Below are 22,500 nucleotides of genomic sequence, written 5' to 3'. Positions count from 1 at the left end.
TATATATATATATATATATATATATATATATATTCACTTTAGAAGCTTGAACGACTGAAATATCGAAATTCAGTATTTCGAGCCCATAAAGTGGAATCCTGAAAAGAACGAAACCTCAGAAGTACGAAATTCAAAACCTCGCATACTGGATATTTTGAATTAGTGCTTCTGGTGTTTCGCTGTGGTTCTGGATTTAGGTAAGTGTTTATGTGTTAAGGGTTTTGGGTAGGGGCTGTGGTGTGTGTGTGTGTGTGTGTGTGTGTGTGTGTGTGTGTGTGTGCAAGGTGAATGTAGCTTGTGTGGTGGTGTTTTGTGTGTGTTTGTATGTAGTATGACCTTGGAGTTAGAATATTTAAGTAAGGGGGGTGTGGGGTGCAGGGGGGCTTGCCTCCTTACTTTTATGTAGTACAGAGCTTGTGTTTGTGTGTGGGGAGGGAGGTTTGTGTTTGTGGAGAGCAGAAGTGCTAATTCATAATCTCCGATATGCGAGATTTTGAATTTTGCGCTTCTGAGTTTTCGTTCTTTTTAGGTTTTGACTTTATAGCCTCGACATACTGAATTTCGGCATTTCAGTATTTTGAGGATATAAAGTGAATCCATATACACACACATATATATATATATATATATATATATATATATATATATATATATATATATATATATATATATATATATATCTTTCACACTTAATCCTCAAGTAGGGACAGAGAGATGAATTAGTGGTGACAGTGGTTAGACTGTGTTAACTGTTTCCCTCCAGTACAGCTGTTTTGACTGTGTACCGTTAACTCACAGTGTGTGCGGCTTGAGCCTTTAAAAAATGAAGTTATCAGCTTACAGTTCTAACAAATGCTCACTGACAGATGTCAAGTATCAATACAATTGTGTTTGCCGTCATGTATGCTTCAAGATAAAATATTCTGGTACATTGCATATAGCATGGTTTTAGAATTATTAATGCAAATATGAACAAGCTATATTTGATGCCTAATTGCAGTCGGAGGTAACTGCAGAAACACCTGGAGGCATTCACTGGAGCATGATAAGCAAAGTGTTGTCTACTCATGTCTATATCACGTTATTGAAAGTTTACTTAATCGAATCAATAAAGGTCGAACTTTAGTGATCAATTAAGTAAAACATCGAATAACATAAAAAAAAAAACAAATAAAAAAAAACGAAATGGCGTAGGTGGGGGGGAAGCCCCCCTGCACCACCCACGCCCCCCCTACTTAAATATACCAACTCCGAGACCTTACTACATTGAGGTAAATGGAAATCTCCCCTTATGGAGATTTCCGTTTACTTCCACAATGTTCTCCACTTTCGATATTGTCGTGCCGACAATATCAGACTCAATATTGTCAGTTTATGACAACGTGAAGTAGACCCATCTACTCTTACACCCTGCCACTATCTTCCTTCACAGAGTGGAGCCTGTGGTTACTACATCTGACCCTGATATTGCAGGACCTCTGCTACAAGGCCATACACCTACAAGCTTAATGACAATTCTGTCAGAGCTTAATAGCCTGTGCAGTCATTACATCTGACCTCAATATTGCAGAAGCTCTGCCACAAGGCCCTACACCTACAACTTTACTGAGAATATTGTCAGTGTTTAATCTAAGCATATTTATCATGAAGAACCTTACTGCATATTAAGTCTAATCATTTTAAATATATGACTGTTCTTTGACTGAAAATCTCTGTGAAATAGTCTGTGCACTCTAAGGAACTCTAAGTTGGCCACTGTCTCCTTTCGCTTGCCCAGTAAACTATATTGCCTATGCAAGTTATTTAATGCCAGGGGAAAAACAGCCACACTGTTTTACTTGCATCTCTTTGTTAATTGCTTTGTTCCAGCTATAAATTGCTCTTAGCTATAAACTGACCTGAGGGTGGGATTGTCACTGTAGTAGAATGCACTGCTAAATATACCCTCAGTGTTTTCTCCTCTTACATCCAGTCACTATCTTCCTTCATAGAGCAGGTATATGTTATCACATTTCTGTTTGTTCTAAAACTGTGTAAAACAGTGAAAAGACTTTGGTAGTGTGTTATATTTGTAACACTTTCATTTGGATTAGATAAGCTTTATTTATGCTGAGTGTGTTTCCCTTTAACATATATGTATGTAATGTGAGTTGCTGGTGTTCTGGGATATATATATATATATATATATATATATATATATATATATATAGATAGCTAGATATAGATATACATATAGATATAGATATTATAATTCTTGATGTACTGGCTAATGTCATGAATGTTTAATAAGCGTGATGGTGTTATATTGTGTATACTAGTGTAGTGCCATGTTCTGATAATTTGTTCGAAATAGCTGTGCATCTACATTGCATTACTGTGTGTCTCTATCAGTATACCTCCTGCTAAAACTACTTTGAGCTTACTTTCATACACTTTCTTGCCATTACTCTGCTCTTATATTTCCCCTGCATTTTTTTCTAATTTTTTTCATTTAAATTAAAATAACAGAATGTAACAATATAAATAAAACATTTTACCAATTGAGTTTAAAAACAAAAAATCAATAAATTGAAATAAGTTAGCTATGTACATAATATGCAAATTGCTGAGAGTAAATTACATGTAAATAACACAAGCAAGTTAAAAGTTTAAATATCTGCTAAGATAAATGAGTTTATGTTGAAAAAGTTTCAATGAGTTCAACATTTTTAGCTAATGATTATCCTTAATTTTGTAGGAAAAATTCTATTCATTTTAGTTGCTATTTCTTCATTAGCATTGTCTTTTAGAAGGAAAAAATAAATTCTTCATATTGAGTTGGTGAAGATTTCTTTCACTTCCTTGTGATGATCTTTCTGGCCACAGCAAAAATTGTCCAAGTTAAGTAGAAAAGGTCTTTTTTTTATTATTAATCTCAATAACATTGGATAGAATCATCTCTTTTGAAAGTATAAAAGAATCAGTCCTTAAAAGTTTAAAAAATCTTGAATCTTTTCCCAAAATTCAGATAGCATGGGACAATCAAACACTATGTGAAACCAGTTGACTTTACTATGTTTTTATACATCTTCAATGTTCAATTATAGAATTTTTATTAAATCTAGTACTCTATTAAGACTCAAAAAAACTCTCTAAATGAATTTCCAAGGAAATAATCTCCAATGTAGAGACCAAGAGGTTTTAGAAATAGAAAGAGTAAGCTTTCTTTTTTTCATTTTGATCAGTAAAAGTAATTTGATGTGCTTTGATAATAAAGTTCCAAAATTTATCATTCAAATTCTATAATCAACTGCAAGGTTTGAATGTAGTGTGGAAATTAAATTATTAATTTCTTGATTTTTATAAATAATATAATTTTAAATTTTTAACAATTGTGGAAACCCTTTACTTAATATAACTAGAAATGCTTGAAAATGTATTATGAATTAAAGTAATAACTAATTGTAAATGAGATAAATTACTAATATCAATATTATATTCTATACATAGAGATTCAAATAATTTAATTTTTAAACCATAAAAACATTGATGCTAACAAAAGAATTGTCTCCATATTATGAAGAATATTAATTGGAACATCATTTGTTAATTTTTTAATAATGGAATAGTCTAAGAGTCTCGAGCCAAAACTTGTAATATAAATTATTCGATATTATTTTTCTAAAGCTCTAATTTTGTTGGAGGATAAATACTAAAGTGTATATAATTGCAAATAAATATCCAAAAAGGATTAGAACATTTGAGATTAAGATTTAGAATTTTTATTTCCCAATCTGAAATATACTATTATCTAGCCAATTAAAAATAGTTGTAAGTATCATTTTTTCGCATAAGTATCTATATTCAGAAAGGCAAAATCAACTGCTGTTTAAAGAAATGCATTAGGGATCATACCTACCATACTCAGAAAGGTCTTGACTATAGTGTTTTAGCTAAGCATACCCTACAAGCAGGATCTGAACATGTTTTTCTTTTTCAGGTTTTGCATGTTTTAGTTGAGAGTGATAGGTTGGGGGATTTTATTAATAGGACAGAAAGTGTAGAGCTACAATGGATACTAAGATCAGGAGCACATCAGGGGCATGGGCTGAATGACTCTGTCCCCATGAGACCAGTATTGAAATCCAGGAAATTAAAATGATATGTTATGGAATACCATTTGGTATATAGTGTTCTTTTGCTTTAACACTAAAGTGAATTAGAACATCACTTTAATAATGGGGTGTTTTGGAGGGAATTTTGTCAATTATGATTGTTTGATTGCTTTTAGTTTGACTATATTTATATTGGTTTAGTATTGTGTTTTATGTCTGATGAAGCAATGTGGCTCATTAAAGCACTCACATACAATAAACAGTTTTTATTTTGACTCTTGGAACCTCTGATGCTGTGTGCCTGCCCTGTTGTTACACAGATTGTGGGGTTTAATCGTTTGAAATCTATATTCAGAAAGTTAATGTCCCCAGAGATCTATGGTCTAATATGTTGATATAAGCTTAATCTAGGTTCTACTTGGATACTGTAAAAAATCTAATAGTATTATATTTATTTATTTTTTTATTTGTTTCTTGTTGGGTGGAAGAATAAGAGATTGATTTGCATATAAAATCTTTGGAAATAATATAATTTTAATTATTTGTAATATATCTTCAAATGTAATAAAAATGTTGTTCCAGTAGTTAATTAGATTAGTGATTAATGATATGATTTTTTTCCATCATAGTTAAATTTTAAAATTTCTTGTGTTGCCTTTAGTATATTTATAGCTAATTAAAGTAGCTCAGAAGATTTTTTTACAAAATAATTTAAGATCTGAATTTAATGAATCTTTACTATTAATAAGAAAGTAATTAGATTTAGCTATTGAAATGAAAATTAGAGATCCTTTGAAAATGTTCTATAACACCATTCAATTTTTTAATGTGTTATTAGAATTTTCCAGAGTTAATCGAATATCATCTGCAAATTGAATACATTTTGATTTATACTATTGATTAATTTCTAAGCTCAATATCTTAGATTTAGACTTAATTAAAATTGCAAAGATGTCAGTAGCAACGGCAAATAATAGAGGAAAAGGGGATAACTTTATTTAGTTCCTTTTGTTATATTTATAAAGCTTGAGGTAAAAGGCCCTAATTTTACATAGGCTTTATTATTATTATAGATAGATTTTAGCACTGAAGTAAACTGAGGATGGAAGTCAAACTAAATTAAAGTTTTGAATAAAAAAATCCAGTCTAGAGAGTTGAATGCTTTTACAACATGTATGCTAATAAAATGGATTGTTTTCTAATATTCATAAGAACAATTAAAGTAATAAGTCTTTTCATATTATCAGAAGTTTGTCTTTTATAAATAAAGCCTAATTTATCTAAACTAATTATTCTAGGTAAAATTATGTTCAATCTGTTTGCTAGAATGGACATACACATTTTATAATTCACATTTAAAACAGATATGGGTTTATATGTTAGTATAATAAGTACTAACTTTATTACCTCAATATGATTTTACAGCTTAGGTGAGCTTTTTTTTTCTTTCTTTCATTTCAGAGCTTGTGGTCACTGCATCTGACCTTGATATTGCAAGAGCTCTGCCACAAGGCCTACACCTAAAAGTTTACTGAGAATTTTGTCAGTGTTTAATGCAAGCATATTTATCATGAAGAATCTTGCTGTCTATTAACTTTAATTAGTTAAAGACATGTCTGCTCTGAGAATGAACGTCTTTGTGAAATAGTCCATGCACGTTAAGGACCTTTGACTAAGCTGGCCACTGTCCCCCTTTAGCTTGACAGGTAGACTATACTGCATATGCCAGTTATTTAGGCTCAGAAAAAGACAACCTGTTTTACTCGCATCTCTTTGTTAATTGCTTTATTCTTGCTATAAACTGCTTTCCATTGTAAATTGACCTGAGGGTGGGAAGCCTGCTCTTTTCAGCCTTGCTACTCTCAACTTCATTTTGTTCCCGTATTCTCACCCACCCCCTCTTACTCTAATATTATACATCCTACATACAAATTCACTTGTGATTCTTATTCCAAAACCCTCCCTAAATGACCTTACTACTTCTTTACATATACTTCTGTTTGTTGTTTCCTCTCTATCTGTATTTAATTTTTAGCCCCATTCCCAACTGTGATGGACCCTCTTAACCCCAGGTCAGCAATCAAGGAGCCTCAATCCTCACCACTGACAATTGTGAGAGGTGGTCACTAAAAACAGGAATAGATTTACATAGTATTTTCAAATGCAACTCTCTGCATCAAACACAATTTCTACCAAGAGCACACAGTGAACATGTTCCACTAGGACTGGACTGTCTTTCTCTCCAGATCCCAAACAAGACCCACCTTGGAACACTGTGTCCCAGTTCCAAGTATCTGACACACACACTTGAATATCTGATTTTTCAGACACACACACACACACACACACACACACACACACACACACACACACACACACACACACACCTGAGAAAGGCTGACACAGATTTACCATCTGTGTCCCCTCTCTCCAGACTACAAGGTAGATTGCTGCCACCAGCCAGTACTTTTAGGCTCTTACAAAGGGTAACCAATTATACTGTGTAGAATTGATACTGATATAAGTGATAGAATGTGACCGAAGCAGTAAGGCATATCGGTGGTCACTAAAATAAGCACAAGTACTCTCAAGTTGCTAAAAGTATTCACTAAAAGACCAACTACAATGAAAAGGTATAAAAACATTTACTAATGGATAATAAAATAGAAAACAGGAGAATACTTAATATTTAGTTACAATAAACATCAGAGTTTCAAGTCACAGGAAATATAGAAATAACACAGTTGAACAGAATCTTACAGATGCAAAAAAATATAATACTAAACTAATCTCACTGTATTATTCCTAAACAAACTAAAGAGAAACTATCCATAGTTAACTCACTTAATATCACAAGACAAGATGTACTTATGAGATGCTCACTTCCATAAGGCAAGGTGAGATACTACACACTAACTGAACAGTACAACTAACAACTGAACAACTGAACTGTGATAACTGACATAGATCCTCTCTACCATATTCCAAAGAAAAACAAAAACAAACTGCTGCTTTCAAAGTTCCATCCCTCAGCTGGTTATAGAATGATATCACATTTAGTCACCTGACTGTGGCGTAATACACATTCAGAACTCTGTTAAGATTCTGTTGCCACATCTTTAACATAAGCAGCTTTATTTTAATACAAATATCTGTACAAATCAACGTGACAGTCAAATGGCATAAGATTATTTACACAACTTCATCCAGCCATGCTGGCATATGCCACACATGCACTGTCTTACTTCTCCTGGTACAGCTGGTAATACCTCACAATGTCACACCAACTATCTTTCTCCCTCCAATACTGCTTTGCACTATATCCATTTATAATCACAACCTTCCTTAATAGTGGGTCTACTTCATAACACTGAAATTTCATAACACTGAATTTCATAGCATTAAGACCAAAATATCTAAATCCCAAAACACTGAAAACCCAAAACATTGAAAACTCAGAACATTGAAAGTGTGCTTCATAAAACTGAAAATTACAATGCATATGTAAATAACATCCTCTCCACCTATAACAACACCTAACTAACAAACACACTTTATACTAAATTTAGGCGGGGGGGGGCAAGCCCCCCTGCATGCCCACACACCCATAAATTAATTATATCAACTCCAAAATCACACTACAGTGGAAAAGGGTTAATTTGCTAACCTCACTGTATCACAATTACCATACACCAAGGTTAGGAAATTAACTTTTTCCCACTGTAGTGTGATCTTGGAGTTGGTATATTTAATTTATGGGGGTGTGGGAGGTGCAGGGGGGACTTCACCCCTTGCAGAAATGTAGTAGAAAATGTGTTTATTAGTTAGGTGGTTTTGTAGCTGGAGGGGATCTTATTTACTTGTGCAATGCAGTTTTCAATGTTATAAGCACACTTGTAATGTTCTGAGTTTTCAGTGTGTTGGGTTTTTAATGTTCTGAATTTTCAATGTTATGGTCTCAATGTTATGAAATTCAACATTATGAAATTTCAGTGTTATGAAGTAGACCCCTAATAGTACCTATCTGTTCCACATTGTATCTTTTTTCCCCCACATAAACCCTTATTTATTCTTATTTAGACTACAATGTTATAGCCTAGCCCCTAATGACCTCTATTCCTTACATTCCAGAGAAGATACCAGGACAACCTACATCTCTTTATTTTTAGCAAAGACTTCTCTCCTTACCTATCCTCTTCCAGGTTTCAGAATCCACCATCACTGTCCTACTGTCCTGCAACTTCTTGTTTCCTTCTTCATTGCTATTTCACCACCACCACCTGACATCTATAAAATAGAGATTCCTGTACTTAATTATGATATTCTTCAGCTTATCTTCTATTCTTCTCCTCCTACTGTGCCATCTTTCATCCTACCATGACTCAATAATATCTTGCAACATCTCTCTAACTCTGTCCCAACCTCCTATCCATGCTTACTCTTTACACTCTCCACAAATTGCACTAAACCTATTTAATATTACCCCCTCACCTTTATTGCAAATATGGCTGATTAATTGCACATAATCTCAAACCAAAACAAAATTAAGTGTAAGGATCCTCTCCAAAAAACATGTATGCATAATTCCTCAGTATACTAAAATCCTTCTAGGAGGAGGTATACACCCTAATCCTGGCCATCTGTCAAAATGAACATAAAGATAATTCTCTCCCACACACTTCTATAACCCAGCAACAGCCAGTCCCCAATCCTGGTGATTTAATTTCTGCTGCTATAAATGCTAGAAGCGCAAGAAATAAAACTGCTAATTACATGTCTAAATAATGCAAATTAAGTCTGATGTTCTCTTTGTAACTGAAACATGGCTTAATCCAGCATAAATGACTTTGAAGCTATACTGCCTGACTATAATATCATCTATACTGACCATATACAGATTAAAGGTGGTGGTATTGCTTTAATATTTCCCAGTACCTGTCACATCTCCCCTTACACCAAGCCAACACCAAAATTCAGTTCAGCAGGGCTTCTTATTGCTTTCATCAAAATATACAATTATAAACAAATTTGTATTGCTGAGCTTTATATCCCTCCTAGTGACAATAAAGCTATACTGGAAGATATCCCACATTGGATATTCAAAACATTTCCAGAAGAAAAAAATATTACTAGATGATGTGAAAGTCAGTTTATTGGACATAAACTCTATCTCATACAACCTATATATAATATGAACTACCATGAACTTATAGGGTTTCATATAACTAAATAATAGCCTCACACATTATAGCAAGACATCAAATTCTCTAGTAGACTGGACTGAAGTCTCAGATCTTATCAAATACTCCATGTGCACAATGTCTGACTCTCTTAGTGTTCATCTCCCAGTCTGTATGACTACACATCTCACAGATCCAGTTAAATAGCACATTTATAAAGCAACATGTTACCTTTCCAAGTTTAACCCAGAAATGTTCATTATTACACTATCTTCTACTAACTGGAGCTTCCTAAAAATCCTCCCCTTAGACAATTGCTGATCCCTAGCTGCATTTTATTTTGAATTGAAGTTTTTCATTTAAGATTTGGTTACTTCTATTTTGTATCTTATTCTTGCATTACATTTCTTTTGTTTTATGTTTTCTGTTCTGTTGGAATTTTAAAAGGTATTGGCTAGGGTCAGTTAAAACAGTTAGCAAAGACTTCCTTTGCAAACAGTGAATAAAATTAATTAATTGGTGGGAGGAGCTGAGAAGCAGCATTGCTCTCTTAGCAATATCTCTGTTGAGCTGAAGTGTTTGTTTGGCCTGCTTCCTGTACTCTGCCTGAATATTGCTGATCTCTGGCTGCATTTTATTTTGGTCTCCTGCTCAGTTGTTATGTTCTTACATTTTGTGGCTTGAGTTGCCTGCCCATACTATAAATCAGATTTTTTAACTTCTCCCAGTCCCATCTCATCAGCTCATTCTACTGAGTACAGAGAGATCATTTGGGAAGGCCCACCCCTTAGTTTCTCAACCTTAAATTATCTTCTGTTTCCTCCCTTCCAACTTAACCTAAAAAAAAAAGAAAAAATGCACTGTAGTCAACTGCTTTTACTGTATTTGTGTTTCTTCCTACTTTGTTACTTTATTTTGCTTTTGCTGCTTGTTCTTAAAAGTGCTCAGTTGCATTTATTATGGTGCATGTATTACTGCTTGTTAGTAGCCTGATTAAATTGTAAATGTTATTCTAAGCCTTTTGGTTTAAGCATTTGGGCTTCAGGCCAGTTGTTTTACATTAGGAAGGTTTGTAGTCTATACTCCTGTGGCAAGAGAGGTAGCTTACATCCTCCTAAGCTGGGAATTGCTGGTTGAAGGCTTAGTGTGTCTGTTTTTCTAAAAGTGTCTTAGTTCTGGTTTAAGTACTTGGGTTTCAGACTAGTTATTTTACATTAAGAAGGTTTGTGGTCTACACTCTTGTGAGAGGAGAGGGATCTTCTGCCCTTCTGATCTTGGAATTGCTGATTGAAGGCTTATTGTGCCTGCTTGTTTGAACTGTTTTTTTTCTGAAATTGTTGCACTTTGTTTGCTGTAGCACAGACTAGATTCAGACCTGCTGAATCTACCTCTGTTTGTATAACTTGAGCACTAAACCAGACCATCTTTTGTTGGAGAGGGTTCCCCTGCACCATAGTGGCAGGAATGTGCAGTTAGAACTCATCTGATTGAAGGTTACTGGAACAGGGATCTGTTTTGAGCTTTTTTATTGGTTAATTGGTTAATTTGTTTAAATCAATTTGCTCTCATTTGCTAAATAACCAAATCCAAGTCATCTGCTGATCTCTGTAAAACTTAAGTAGAATTTTTTTCTGCATATTGCACTTTTGAACTGCTTTTTTACCATGTCACTGCTTATTTGAACTGTTTTTTTTTATTATTGCACTTTGTTTGCTATAGCATAGACTAGATTCAGACCTGCTGAATCTAGTTATGTTTGTATAATTCGAGCATTAAACAAGGACATCTTTTGTTGGAGAGGGTTCTCCTGTACCCTAGTAGCAGGAATGTGCAGTGAGAACTCATCTGATTGAAGGTTGCTGGAACATTGCTCAGTTCTGAGCTTTTTTATTGGTTACTTTGTTTGAATCAGTTTGCTGTCATTTGGTACATAAATAAATACAAGCCATCTAGTGATCTCTGCAAAGCTTAAGTAGAATTTTTCACTATATACTGCATTTTTACCATATCACTGCTTATTTGAACTTTTTTTGTACTAAAATTGTTGCACTTCATTTGCTGTAGCATAGACTAGATCAGACTTGCTGAATGTAGTTCTGCTTGTATAACTTGAGCACTAAACCAGGCCATCTTTTGTTGGAGAGGGTTCCCATGTACCCTAGTGGCAGGCGTGTGCAGTTCAAACTCATCTGATTGAAGATTGCTGGAACAGGGCTCAGTTTTGAGCTTTTTTATTGGTTAGTTTGTTTAGATCAGGTTGTGCTCATTTGCTACATAGCACCACATTTGTGCATTGCATACTGCCTCACAGCAGTGGGAACCAGTGGTGGTTATAAACACAAACAATTTTGACTGCAAATTTTCCCTTAGTACTCTGCTGGTGATCTGTCCATGAGTTCTCGTGATTGTCCCTCACTGACAGGCGGTAACATTTAGTGAAGCTCTTGAGGTACCAACACAGACCCTACCAACTAGCCCTTTGTATCTTTGGTCCATTTCTCCTGTCCTCACTTTACCTGTTCTTTCCTGTCCTGTCCCTATTTTCTGACCACATCAACCTACATAGATTATGGATGGACAGTTTCCCACAGTTTCTCCAGCCAGTTTGGTCGACCTGGGCATCCTGAGGCAATGTAGAAATTATTACATGTAAACTGACAACTTACTTCTTCTAGTCCACACAAATTCATTATGTGAAAAATGCATCTATATCAAGAACCTAGAGTCCAGGCTGTCTCACTCACTAGTCAGTCCATCTGATACTAAGCAGGTTGTCAGCATGCACACCTCACCTTCTGCACCTAACAAACCAACAGCACATAAACTTACATATGTGGAGGTCCTTACAAGAAGCTTACTCAAACATCAGAGACCTCCCAAACACAAACACAAGCATGCTTCACATAATACATCCACTGCAGAACATAGTGCACATAATACATCACACACCAGTGTCTCACCAGTCAAGTCCCTAAAGCATAACACAAAAACAAACATCTTAGTTATGTTATGACTCCATCATAGTCCAAGTTGGTGTGAATGGTTTGAGATGTACCTCACTGGACTATATGAAGAGAGACATGATCAAGCTCTTGGATTATGTGTCTCAGGCAGGAATGTTCCTAGACTTAAGCAGCATTTTACCTTCACCTAGGATGATACGCAATACAGACAAAAAATGATTGACTTCAACAATTGGCTTAGTTTTTGGTGTCATTCAAAGACAATCCAGCTTCTGTCAGCCTGAGATGACATAGTCGACAGACCTTGATGCTTTACCAGAGATGGTCTTCATCTGTCACTCCTAGGATTTAGGTTACTAACTATAGCTCTTGCCATCCTCATAGTGTCTTTTGTAGGCAATGTCACAAGAACAAAATTCTCAATGTAAAAATACCCTCTAAAAACAACCTCAAGGTTATGCTGCTAAACACTAGGAGTCTAAACCAGAATCTGCACTCACAAGAAGCAGTCCTCACCCTGGAAGATGCTAAAATTTTGCAGTCACTGAGACCTGGTTTAAGGCTGCAGAGAGCACCCCAGCTATACCAAGTTACATTTCCTACCACACATTCAGACCACATACTGAAGGCGTGAGAACTATTGAAGGTGGTGTATCAATATTCGTTAAAGATAAATACACCTCTAGATTGGTTAAACAGCACAATTCCCTTGAATTACTTCTAGTGCAATTGACTGCAGGTAAGACCCCTCTTCAGGTCTTTGCCAGCTATAGGAGCCCCTCCATGAATCAGGACATACATTTAGCCTACTTGCATCTACTTGAGTCAATCAAGATACAACCAAACACCCTGATTTTGGGTGACTTTAATTACCCATCCATAGACTGGGTAAATTATACGCATTCTAACCCACTTGCCCAAAGATTCCTGGACTTCATTATCTTCAATGCCCTGGACCAACTGATTGACACATCTCAAGAGGTTCAAACATCCTGGACCTAGTGTTCACCAACATGGGGGACCACTGCACCACCCCCAGTGCATGGCCATCCCTGGTGAGATTTGACCACAAATCAGACTCACTAGAAGTAGCTATAACACAAGGCCACTCTTAGCAACAATTAGATTAAAAAAACTCACCAAGGCCAATTACAACCTCTTATTTGATGGTATAAAATAGCCCCTCCCCCTACTGATGGAACAGACACCTATGCTGAGTTATACACCAATGCTTTATACAAGCACCTGTACAATTGTATTGACTCTGACATACCTGATAGAACCAAAGAAAGGTCTTCAAGGAAAAACAAACCTGTCTGGTGAACAACTGCCATTAATAGGCTATACAACAGGAGAAAAAAATTGCTGTCTAAGAATAGGAAGGAATGGTCTGAAAACTGAAAACACTCCCTGCTTAACTTAAACAAGCAAATAAGACTACTAGTGAAGTCTAGTCTCTTCCTTATTTCTAGACTTGTCTAAAGCCTTCAACACAGTTTGTCACAGCAAACTTCTACTTTAAATGTTCTCACTAGGTCTATCTCAGCCCACCCTTTTATGGTTCAAAAGCTACCTGTCCAATGGGTATCAGTCCGTAAAATGGCACGCCACATTCTCTCCTTACCTCCCAGTCACCACTAGTGTACCACAAGGCTGTATCATTGGTCCCCTCCTCTTTAACATTTTCACCAACACACTCTAAACTTCCACACAACAGGCCACCCTAATACAATATGGAGATGATTCTGCTCTCATTTGCACACCTGACAACATGGTGCACCTCCAAAAACTTATTCAGAAAGCTTTAACAGCCACTGAAACATGACTTTGTAACTCAAAACTCAGCTCAAAAAAGACCAAACTATTACTTCTTTTCCCCGAATCCCTTACTCATGAAAAAACAAAATTCTCTCTCTGGATAATATATCCATTGAAGTCACTTCTCATAGCAAACTATTAGGGGTGATAGTGGATGACAATCTTACATTCGATGTACATATACAAAATTGCATATGAAAAACTCATCAAAAACTAGGGATACTTTACAGAGCTAAAAACATTCTCACCAATGCAACTAAACCTATGCTTGCCACTACTTATCTCCTCCCCACACTTCTTTATGGTGCTCTTATCCTTACTAACCTCCAGGATTCACAAAAATTAAAACTTGAACAATCCTATAACAAAGTTGTTAAATTTCCAGTGCATACCCCTTTCAGAACCTACCACTGTATAGCACTGAAAAGCCTTAATTGGTTAGAAATGCCACATCAACTAACATATACACAACTTCTTAACACCTATAAAATTACCCAGCATCCATCTACCTGTTCAGTACTAAAAAAACATGCTACACAGCTATGCGCCCAGTCGGTCACTGTGATCCAGTGACCAAAATCTCCTGTCTGACTATAAACCTAACCAATCTGACAGGCATTGTCTGTACTCATACAAGGGTGCTAAGGCATGGAACTTCTTAGCTGTATCAGTCAGATCAGACCCTCCCTCCCATCTTTCAGAACCACTCTGAAAGATTTCCTATTTAAACTATGCTTCTGTTCATGCTGAAAACCAGGATAAACTATATCCCTAAACATGAAAAAGTACCTTTTCAATCCCTATATCTCCTTACTCTCCTTCTTCACTTACTTCCTTACTGCTATCTAATTCTCTTCCCTGACTTTCCTCTCTAAATATACCATAAGGCGATTTTTTCCCTCACTTCATATTGGAATTCATATTTGTATTAGACTAGCTCACATTTAATTTCTTTGCAAACTGTCTAAAATTTATCTAAATATGAAATGATTGTCATATACCTTGTATCAATTCTTAACCAATGTTTTTATATTATGGCTAATTTGTTATAATTATTTAAACTGCAGATGTTTTTGTTTTACTTTTTAAAGACTGTAAAATTATTGTTCTTAAAATGTTTTGTAATAATTTGGAGCTTTTCTCCCTGGGCCTACACTGAAAATGGGCTTCTACCCAGTCGGAATTTCCCGGTAATTAAATGTCAAGCAATCAATAAATAAATAAATAAATGTAATCAGGCAAGTGGTGTCAATTTAGTAAATAAGAATCATTATTAAAGGCTCAAATACAAAGTGTAATTGGGAAAATAATTCAGTACAAAATAAAAGGAGTGTAAGGAAATTTTCCAGAGGGTCAGATACTGCACAGCTATCTCCATTGTGTCTTGATAGCAGTGTCAAAGGACTGAAATGCTGACCTTGTCTGTAAGATAGAGCAATAAGCCCTGAGGACAGTACAGGAACTGTCAGATAAGAAAGAAGCATTAAAAAAAGCCAAGAAAGCAGCAGATAAAAATGCATTTTGGATTCAGAAACTGTAATATTGCATGAAAAAAAATACTGCTATCCACAGAACAGGGCAAGAACATAGATATTTTCTGGTACATCCTTAAAAGTACCCAGGCACAATGAGAAAAATCATACAGGAAGCCAGCAGGATGTTGAAACAGAAAATATGAGAGAGTATTAAAAAAAGAGGTTAGAAATCATCATAACGAATGAGAAGTTGTTTGAATTACTCTTTATTTGTGGAGGTCATGTCTATAAGGACATGGACAAGTAAGGTATACGTCTGAGAAATTTTGAAGACTGGTAAAATGGTACAGTGAATGTACAAGCTAACATCTGAGGAAATATTTAGGACCTTAATCTATATTATCTGGGAGTGAAGGAAGAAATAAAAGGGAATACACAAGTGAATAGTGACTTCACCAGTCAGGTCAGATAGACTGCATAGTCTTTTGTTTAGAGTTTGTTTTATTCATCTGGCTAGAGGTGTTTTTGCTCATTTTTATTTTACATTGTTAAGGAATAACTGAAACAGTAAATATGCTTGCTCTGTGTGTGCTTCAAAGGATAGATGTAAATGAACAGTAAAGGAAGACAGAAAAATAAGGTAACTTCTTTATTTTTTATCTGAAAGGTGTTTTTTGACTTAGCCAGCAGGAAGCAGATGCAGTCATTTTGTGTCAGTTACTTCTAGCAAGTTTCATCACACTTCAGGAAGTGATGAATGTTTCATTTGACATGAGCTATGAGTAGATAAGCATTTATATTGACAGGAAATGTACTGCTTGATGAGAAACTTCACATCTGCAGCAGGTGGGTGTATTTCTCTTGTTATAAACTAGCTTTACTATCAGACTTCTCTAAAACTGAATATACTACAAATATGAATAAAAAAAGAATATTTTTTGTTTCCTCTTCCTACTGATTTTACAGTTTTATTATTTAGGGTCTTTGTCAGTGATACACTCTAATATCCTTTCATTATGCAGATTGTTTTGTGATTTGTTTTGATCATTTGCATATCTTAAGAAGTGCACGCATTTATTAAACATGATGTAGAAAACCTGAATGCATACTATTGTTATTTACACTGTAGGCAATCCTCTAGTTATATGAGAGTGACATTGTCTTTCAATTTATGTTACAGGCTCTGCTGGCTGAAGATGCCCTTAGAAATAAAGTGACAACCCTGGAAACTCAGCTACTTCTTTCTGCAAAGGTAAATATACTGGGCCAAAGTGCGTGAATTATGAGATGCTTGTTACTCTGTCATGAAACACCACATAATGTCTGAAAAGCAGTGTGATACATTTACTTCTAATTGTATGTAGTGCTGTTTTCATGTAATTGAGACAATAAGGCCTGAGTCAAACTGCCTCAGTATATCCAAACACAGATCAACCGTTGAAATGATTGTCTGTCTTACCAGTTGTTAGTGTCTGTAATCTCATCTGCAAAGCCTCTGATCATTAATGAAAGCTGAGTCATCAGCAGCACACGTTGTGGTGTACAGGAATGAATATTTCACTCTTTCCCCTTGATAAGTTCATTTTGGTGATGGGAGTGGGTATATGTCTAGCAAATGGTTGGACTTTTTGCATCCTAGAGGATTTGTTAAATTTCACTACATCATCTAAGGTGCTACAGATGCACGTCTTTGTCACTTTAAAGCACACCTCTCATGGAAGGAACAAAACTGCTCATGGGTAGGATTCCTCACAAATACTGATTTTTTTCTAACATCTCCGTTGTCTCTGAAATTAGTTTCTGATCCCCATCTCCTCACCTGGGAAGGTATGCTGGGAAGTTAAACACAATTGACCATTATTTGACAGTTTTCTTAATCACTCAACACAGATTTTAAATGGCTGAAGGGTGTCCACAAACCATGGGGCAAACCTAGGTGAATGCCACAGGACACACCAGGCCAAAGACAGGACTGCTAGGTACTAACAAAGTTCCAAGCAAGAGACAGCCTGAATCAGTGTTCTTTACAAGTGTGGTAACTCCTTCTAAACACCTAACATAGCCCTTACTGAGACAACATCCGGTATCAGCTTGATGGACAACAGTAAAAAACAGCCAAACACAATCATAGTGACACAGAACTCATGTCATACCTGTCCAGTGTCTAAGCTATTTCATCTGGCATACATGGTTAGGAGCACATACTGCCCCAAATAACCTGCAATAATTTTGTGTGCTCCCAGAGAAAACCACAACAGATGCCTGGGCTGATGCTCCACACTGACACTAAGTATTGCCCAGTGTCTGTATTTTAATATACCAAATACTTTTCTTATCACTTAAGAGTTTCAGAATAACATGTAACTGACAATTTTTTTTTCTGAATTACTGCATTGCATTCCAAAAACTCGAATCATATTATGCTTCTTTGTCATATTCAGCATTAACATGAGGCTGGAAGCTGCAGTGTTGCATTCACTGCTGTGTATTAATCACCTTGTGCTATGAGCTGATGCCAGAACCAGGCCATGCAGACCATGCAGGAAGCACTCCATGTTTACAGCAGCTGCAGTGCAGCATGGAGTGCATGCAGAGAAGAGTGGCAGTGTCCTTTCCTAATTTTCAACTCAGACAGCTGGGCTAGGAAGTAAGTTCCTTCCACAGACCACCACTGACTGCAGAAATCGTACTAAATCTATGGGCCTCCACTGGTGAAAGACATAATCTAAAGGTGTATGAAAACCCTGATAGTGATATGAGCTAGGTCGAAGACAACATGAGTAGGCGTAGCTTAAACTGTAAATATACTTATGCCCTTAACTGGTATATAAACAAAATATATAAAAAGGAATCTGGCAATGTAAGCAAATTAGCCTTTTACTAATAGAATGGTTCTGTTTTAAGTACTTATGCAAATATTTATTTGGTATCTGGGTATGAAATCTTTGCAGCATAAACTTTTTTGCAAAGGAGCCACATTCATGAATGCTAACTGCATAAACATAAAACTATAGTAATTTAAGGACACATACACCTTAACAATAAAGTAAGAATAAATCCACAGAAATGTAGGAATATACAGCACTAAGTAAAGATAAAATTACAGTAGTTTAGGAATGCATATTCCCTTGAGCTGTCATAGTGAAAACTTGTGTTTTAATTTCACAGAACCTTGTGCTAAGCCATAAAGTGTACTCATGGCTAAGCACATGGCAAAATGGCCTCTAGTGATTTTTAGAGGTAAGGTTCAGTCAGTGTACACAGTCTATGTGACAGTGGAAGCTTGTGAACATAGCTTACTACAAAGTTGTGAAGGTATGATTCATGTTAGCCCCATGTCTGAGTCAGCATGTAATGCAAAAAAATGCTAGCATGCCATTCCAAAGACATGCAGAGTATAGCTATAACAGCTCTATATAAGTACAACAATTTTCATTGGCTTCCAAAATAAATGTATTTACATTTTTGTATTATAATTGGCCCTGACATGCTTTGAACTGCACAATGTATTCTCTTTCCATAACAGTTTAAGGAGTCACTGTTTACAGGCAGCAGAAGCTCCCTTGAAAAGAAAGGGCTGAAATGTCTCCTTCAGTTTATAGGTTTATAGGTAAGTACTGGGCTAGCTGCCCTTGTGAGCTTTTTTAAGCCTAGCCAATATCCCTTTTTCAAGATGGTTCTGTTTAGAATACTTTTTCAGAACTACTTGCTAGGTCAGTGTTTTTTTCCCATGAAGAGACAAGAGTAAATAAATAAATGAATGACTAAATATTAAAAAAGTACTGCATGAACCTGTTCAGTCAAAAGAGAAGCATGAATAAACCACTGGCTAGAATCAGTGACAGTGTTTGAACTCATGGACACTCCTAACTGAACACTAACACTCTCTCTGTGACTTCATCCCTTGGCAGATGCCATTATCCTACATGCTGTATGAGCATATGTGTAGATGGGAATGATGACAATGACTTCATGTGCCATTCCAGACTGGAATTAGAGCCTTCCTTTTGGATAATTATTTTTCTATTTTGTCCAGATTCTTTTGCAACAGCTATCTTTCCCCAGTTCTACATTGCCTTAGCTGTACCTTTAAGCTGACCTTTGAAATGTGCTTCTTTGCCCTGGTTAATCAGTTACAAACTTTTGAAAACTAACACAACTTTGAGATAAAGGCAAATTTCTTCATATGGCATGTTTGCAAAATTAATAATTCACAAAAGCTATGCTTCATATTTTAACATAACATTTTTACAGTTCTTCCTGATTCACATAAATAGTTAAAAATGATGTCTTCCAACTGTAAATTTTCACAGACAATGCAAATCTTCTTTGTTAGGCTGTAAAAGAGACACCTATTCAAGGTTTTTAAAAGGCAGTCATTTTGCCAGGTATTTGCTAAGGAATTTTCAGGTGAAATTTTTGCAAAGTTAGGAGACTTATTGGCCAGATTCCAAAGCAGATGCTCCCAGTGTAAGTCTTCCTTAATTCTGAAACACTTGCTCTCAGTGTAAGTGACTTACTTCTGTGTAAAGTATGTCTATAAACAGGTTTACACCTGGGACCTGATTCCAAAAGACCTGGTCTCAGTGTAAATGGTCACTTATGCAGAGAGCAAGTCTTTTGGAATTGGGCCCTAAGATTACCAGCTTAAGAAAGGGATGATAAAGTTGGTTGTTTCTTTTAATCTTGCCCCACATTTTTAATAAACTTATTTTTAAATTATTTCCCATGAATAAATGTATTTAGAGCATGATCCATCATGATTTTACTCAAAACAAAATGCAAAGTATGCTTTTTTCCTAAACAAGTAATTTTGATATGGGTTAGACAAAAGACAGCAGTTAAATTTACTCACATTACTAATTAATTTAATTTAAAATCAGATTAAGTGTGTGGTTATAAGTTTGGCTGTCATCAATAGAATGAATCAGATTTGGGCAGGGGAAGGTGCGAGTGGGCAGCATTTGCCAGGTCACCCATGTGAGGGAGGATAGTGGTGCTCCTGTTATGGCTGACCTGTTTCTGTACAAGCAGAAGCTTGCATGTTACCACAGTCTACAGGACCAGGAGATGTGTGTTTGCTGACTCCTGGACAATAACTATAGCACTCAGGACCATGTGTATTAGATCATCCATATATAGGGGAAGATGGTGTGGGACGGCACAAGGCTTCAGAACAGATGACAACACCTAATTACAGTTAGGACTTCATTATAAACAAACAAAAAGTCCAACATCATGGAAATGTCATATAAAAGTGAAACCAAGATTCAAAGAAAGATGTAAACTGCTAAGTAAAATCTACAAAACGCTTATTGGTACATTTACCACTTTTGTCTTCTGACATTTAGAGAGTTCAGAAGGTTTTGTGAATTTTACTCAGCAGATGGTATATTTTTTTGGTTCCATTTTAAACAAAGCTGATGTGAACTGTAGTATATAAATTCTATGCCTGGCATATTTCAAAGCCATGTAATGCTTTTCTCTTTGTACAGTGCTCCTGGGAGACACTGGTGATAGTTCAGCTGTTATTAGTGTGAATTGTTATACCAGTAAACCAACACAGAACTAAGACAGAGCACATGTTGATTGGGGAATAGGAGACTTTCCCTATACATTTTTTTTTAATGTTAGAAAAATGCATCATTAGACAAAAAAAATCTGATGAGCTTTATGGAAACTACTCAGACTGAAATTTCATTATACTTAATTACTAGGTAATACAAATAATAATATAAGACAGCAGTGGTGGTGCTGCGGTAGCATTGTCGCCTCACAGTAAGACGCTGTCCGTTTTGATTCTCAGCTAGAGCGTCTTCTGCGTGGAGACATGCGTGAATGGGCGTACCTTCGTTGAAGGTTGTGCATCAGGCCTGGCAAGCCGGTACGTAAAAAAATCAACTGCCAATCATTAGCGGACCAGAGTTCCGCTGTGGCGACCCCTAACTGGGAAAAGCCAAGAGACACAAACAAATAATAATATAAATTTTCCTGAGAGTAATTTTTTCTAAATATTATGATGAGTAAAGTGCATTTTCCCCCACTTTTATATTTGTCACATCTCAATAACGTTTAGTGGAAGCCAGCCCTATTAGTATAGATAAAGCCCTGACTACACACCAGGTGACTTGAGTATGTCAAGTGGCTCTAGTGGCTGCTGGATGTATTTCAGGGGAAGAGAGGACCGGCAAGACTTAAGTCTACCCTCCTCTTTGGGGAAAAGGGAGGATGTGCAATTATAGGCACAGTGTCTGTGGAAAAATCCCTGACAGAAACCAGAGATTACATAGAAGTGCCTTTCTATCAGGGGATAGGGCTAAATGATCCTGCCATAAGGGGGTATGGCATGGCATGATGATGCTAGCATGCATGTAGGCTAGCCAGGACTTAATTTTAAGAAGCCCCCTTATGGCTGTCTAAATGATGGCTATTCTCAGGAAAGTTGGCTGTGACCCCTTGTGAAAGGGGAATGAATGGTCAATTGGCTGAGTAGAGTCCTGAGGGTCACTGTAAATCAGGCAAAAAAAAATGCAAAATACATAATTATAGAAATAATCAAGTTTATACTGTACTTATATAGCTTGCTGGTCAAGTGTGCAGCTATGGATTTTTATCTGTATGCTTCTTTACAAAAGGCCTCCTGGGCCCATATCCCCTGATAATTATATATACTAACTCTGAGATCACATTAAAGTGGAAAGGGCAAGCTCCCTGTTCCCACTGTACAGTGATCCTGCACTATAACAGATACAACACAGTCAACCAGCTCCACTGGCATTTTTTCTGGTTTGACAAGCTCACATTTGACAACTTGTTAGCAAATCAGTTTTTCCAGGTTCACAAGCTGATGTTCAACAATTTGTTAGCAACTCAGTAAGACATACTTCTCAAACTTTACACCCAGCTTTATGGAGAAAGCAAAATATAATATGGGAAAAATTCCCAAACTAGGGATACTTTTAAATGTTGG

At 36.1% G+C, this 22,500-nt stretch overlaps 1 protein-coding gene across 4 annotated transcripts in view; it reads left to right on the top strand.

Moving 5' to 3' along the window:
* The window catches only part of TRAF3IP3 (TRAF3 interacting protein 3), a 967,079-nt gene that overhangs the window by 735,334 nt on the left and 209,245 nt on the right, over positions 1-22,500 (top strand). For all 4 annotated transcript variants that reach the window (XM_044077128.1, XM_044077127.1, XM_044077126.1 and 1 more), the window contains exon 8: positions 16,711-16,782. In XM_044077128.1, the coding sequence (XP_043933063.1) occupies positions 16,711-16,782 (72 nt within the window). The remainder of the gene's footprint in view (positions 1-16,710; positions 16,783-22,500) is intronic.

Source organism: Protopterus annectens, chromosome 7.part0 (genome assembly GCF_019279795.1).
Source record: "Protopterus annectens isolate FY-2018-M chromosome 7.part0, PAN1.0, whole genome shotgun sequence".
Classification (NCBI taxonomy): domain Eukaryota; kingdom Metazoa; phylum Chordata; order Ceratodontiformes; family Protopteridae; genus Protopterus; species Protopterus annectens.
Note: the sequence above shows the minus strand (reverse complement) of the source record. Positions and strands in the feature narration are given on the sequence as shown.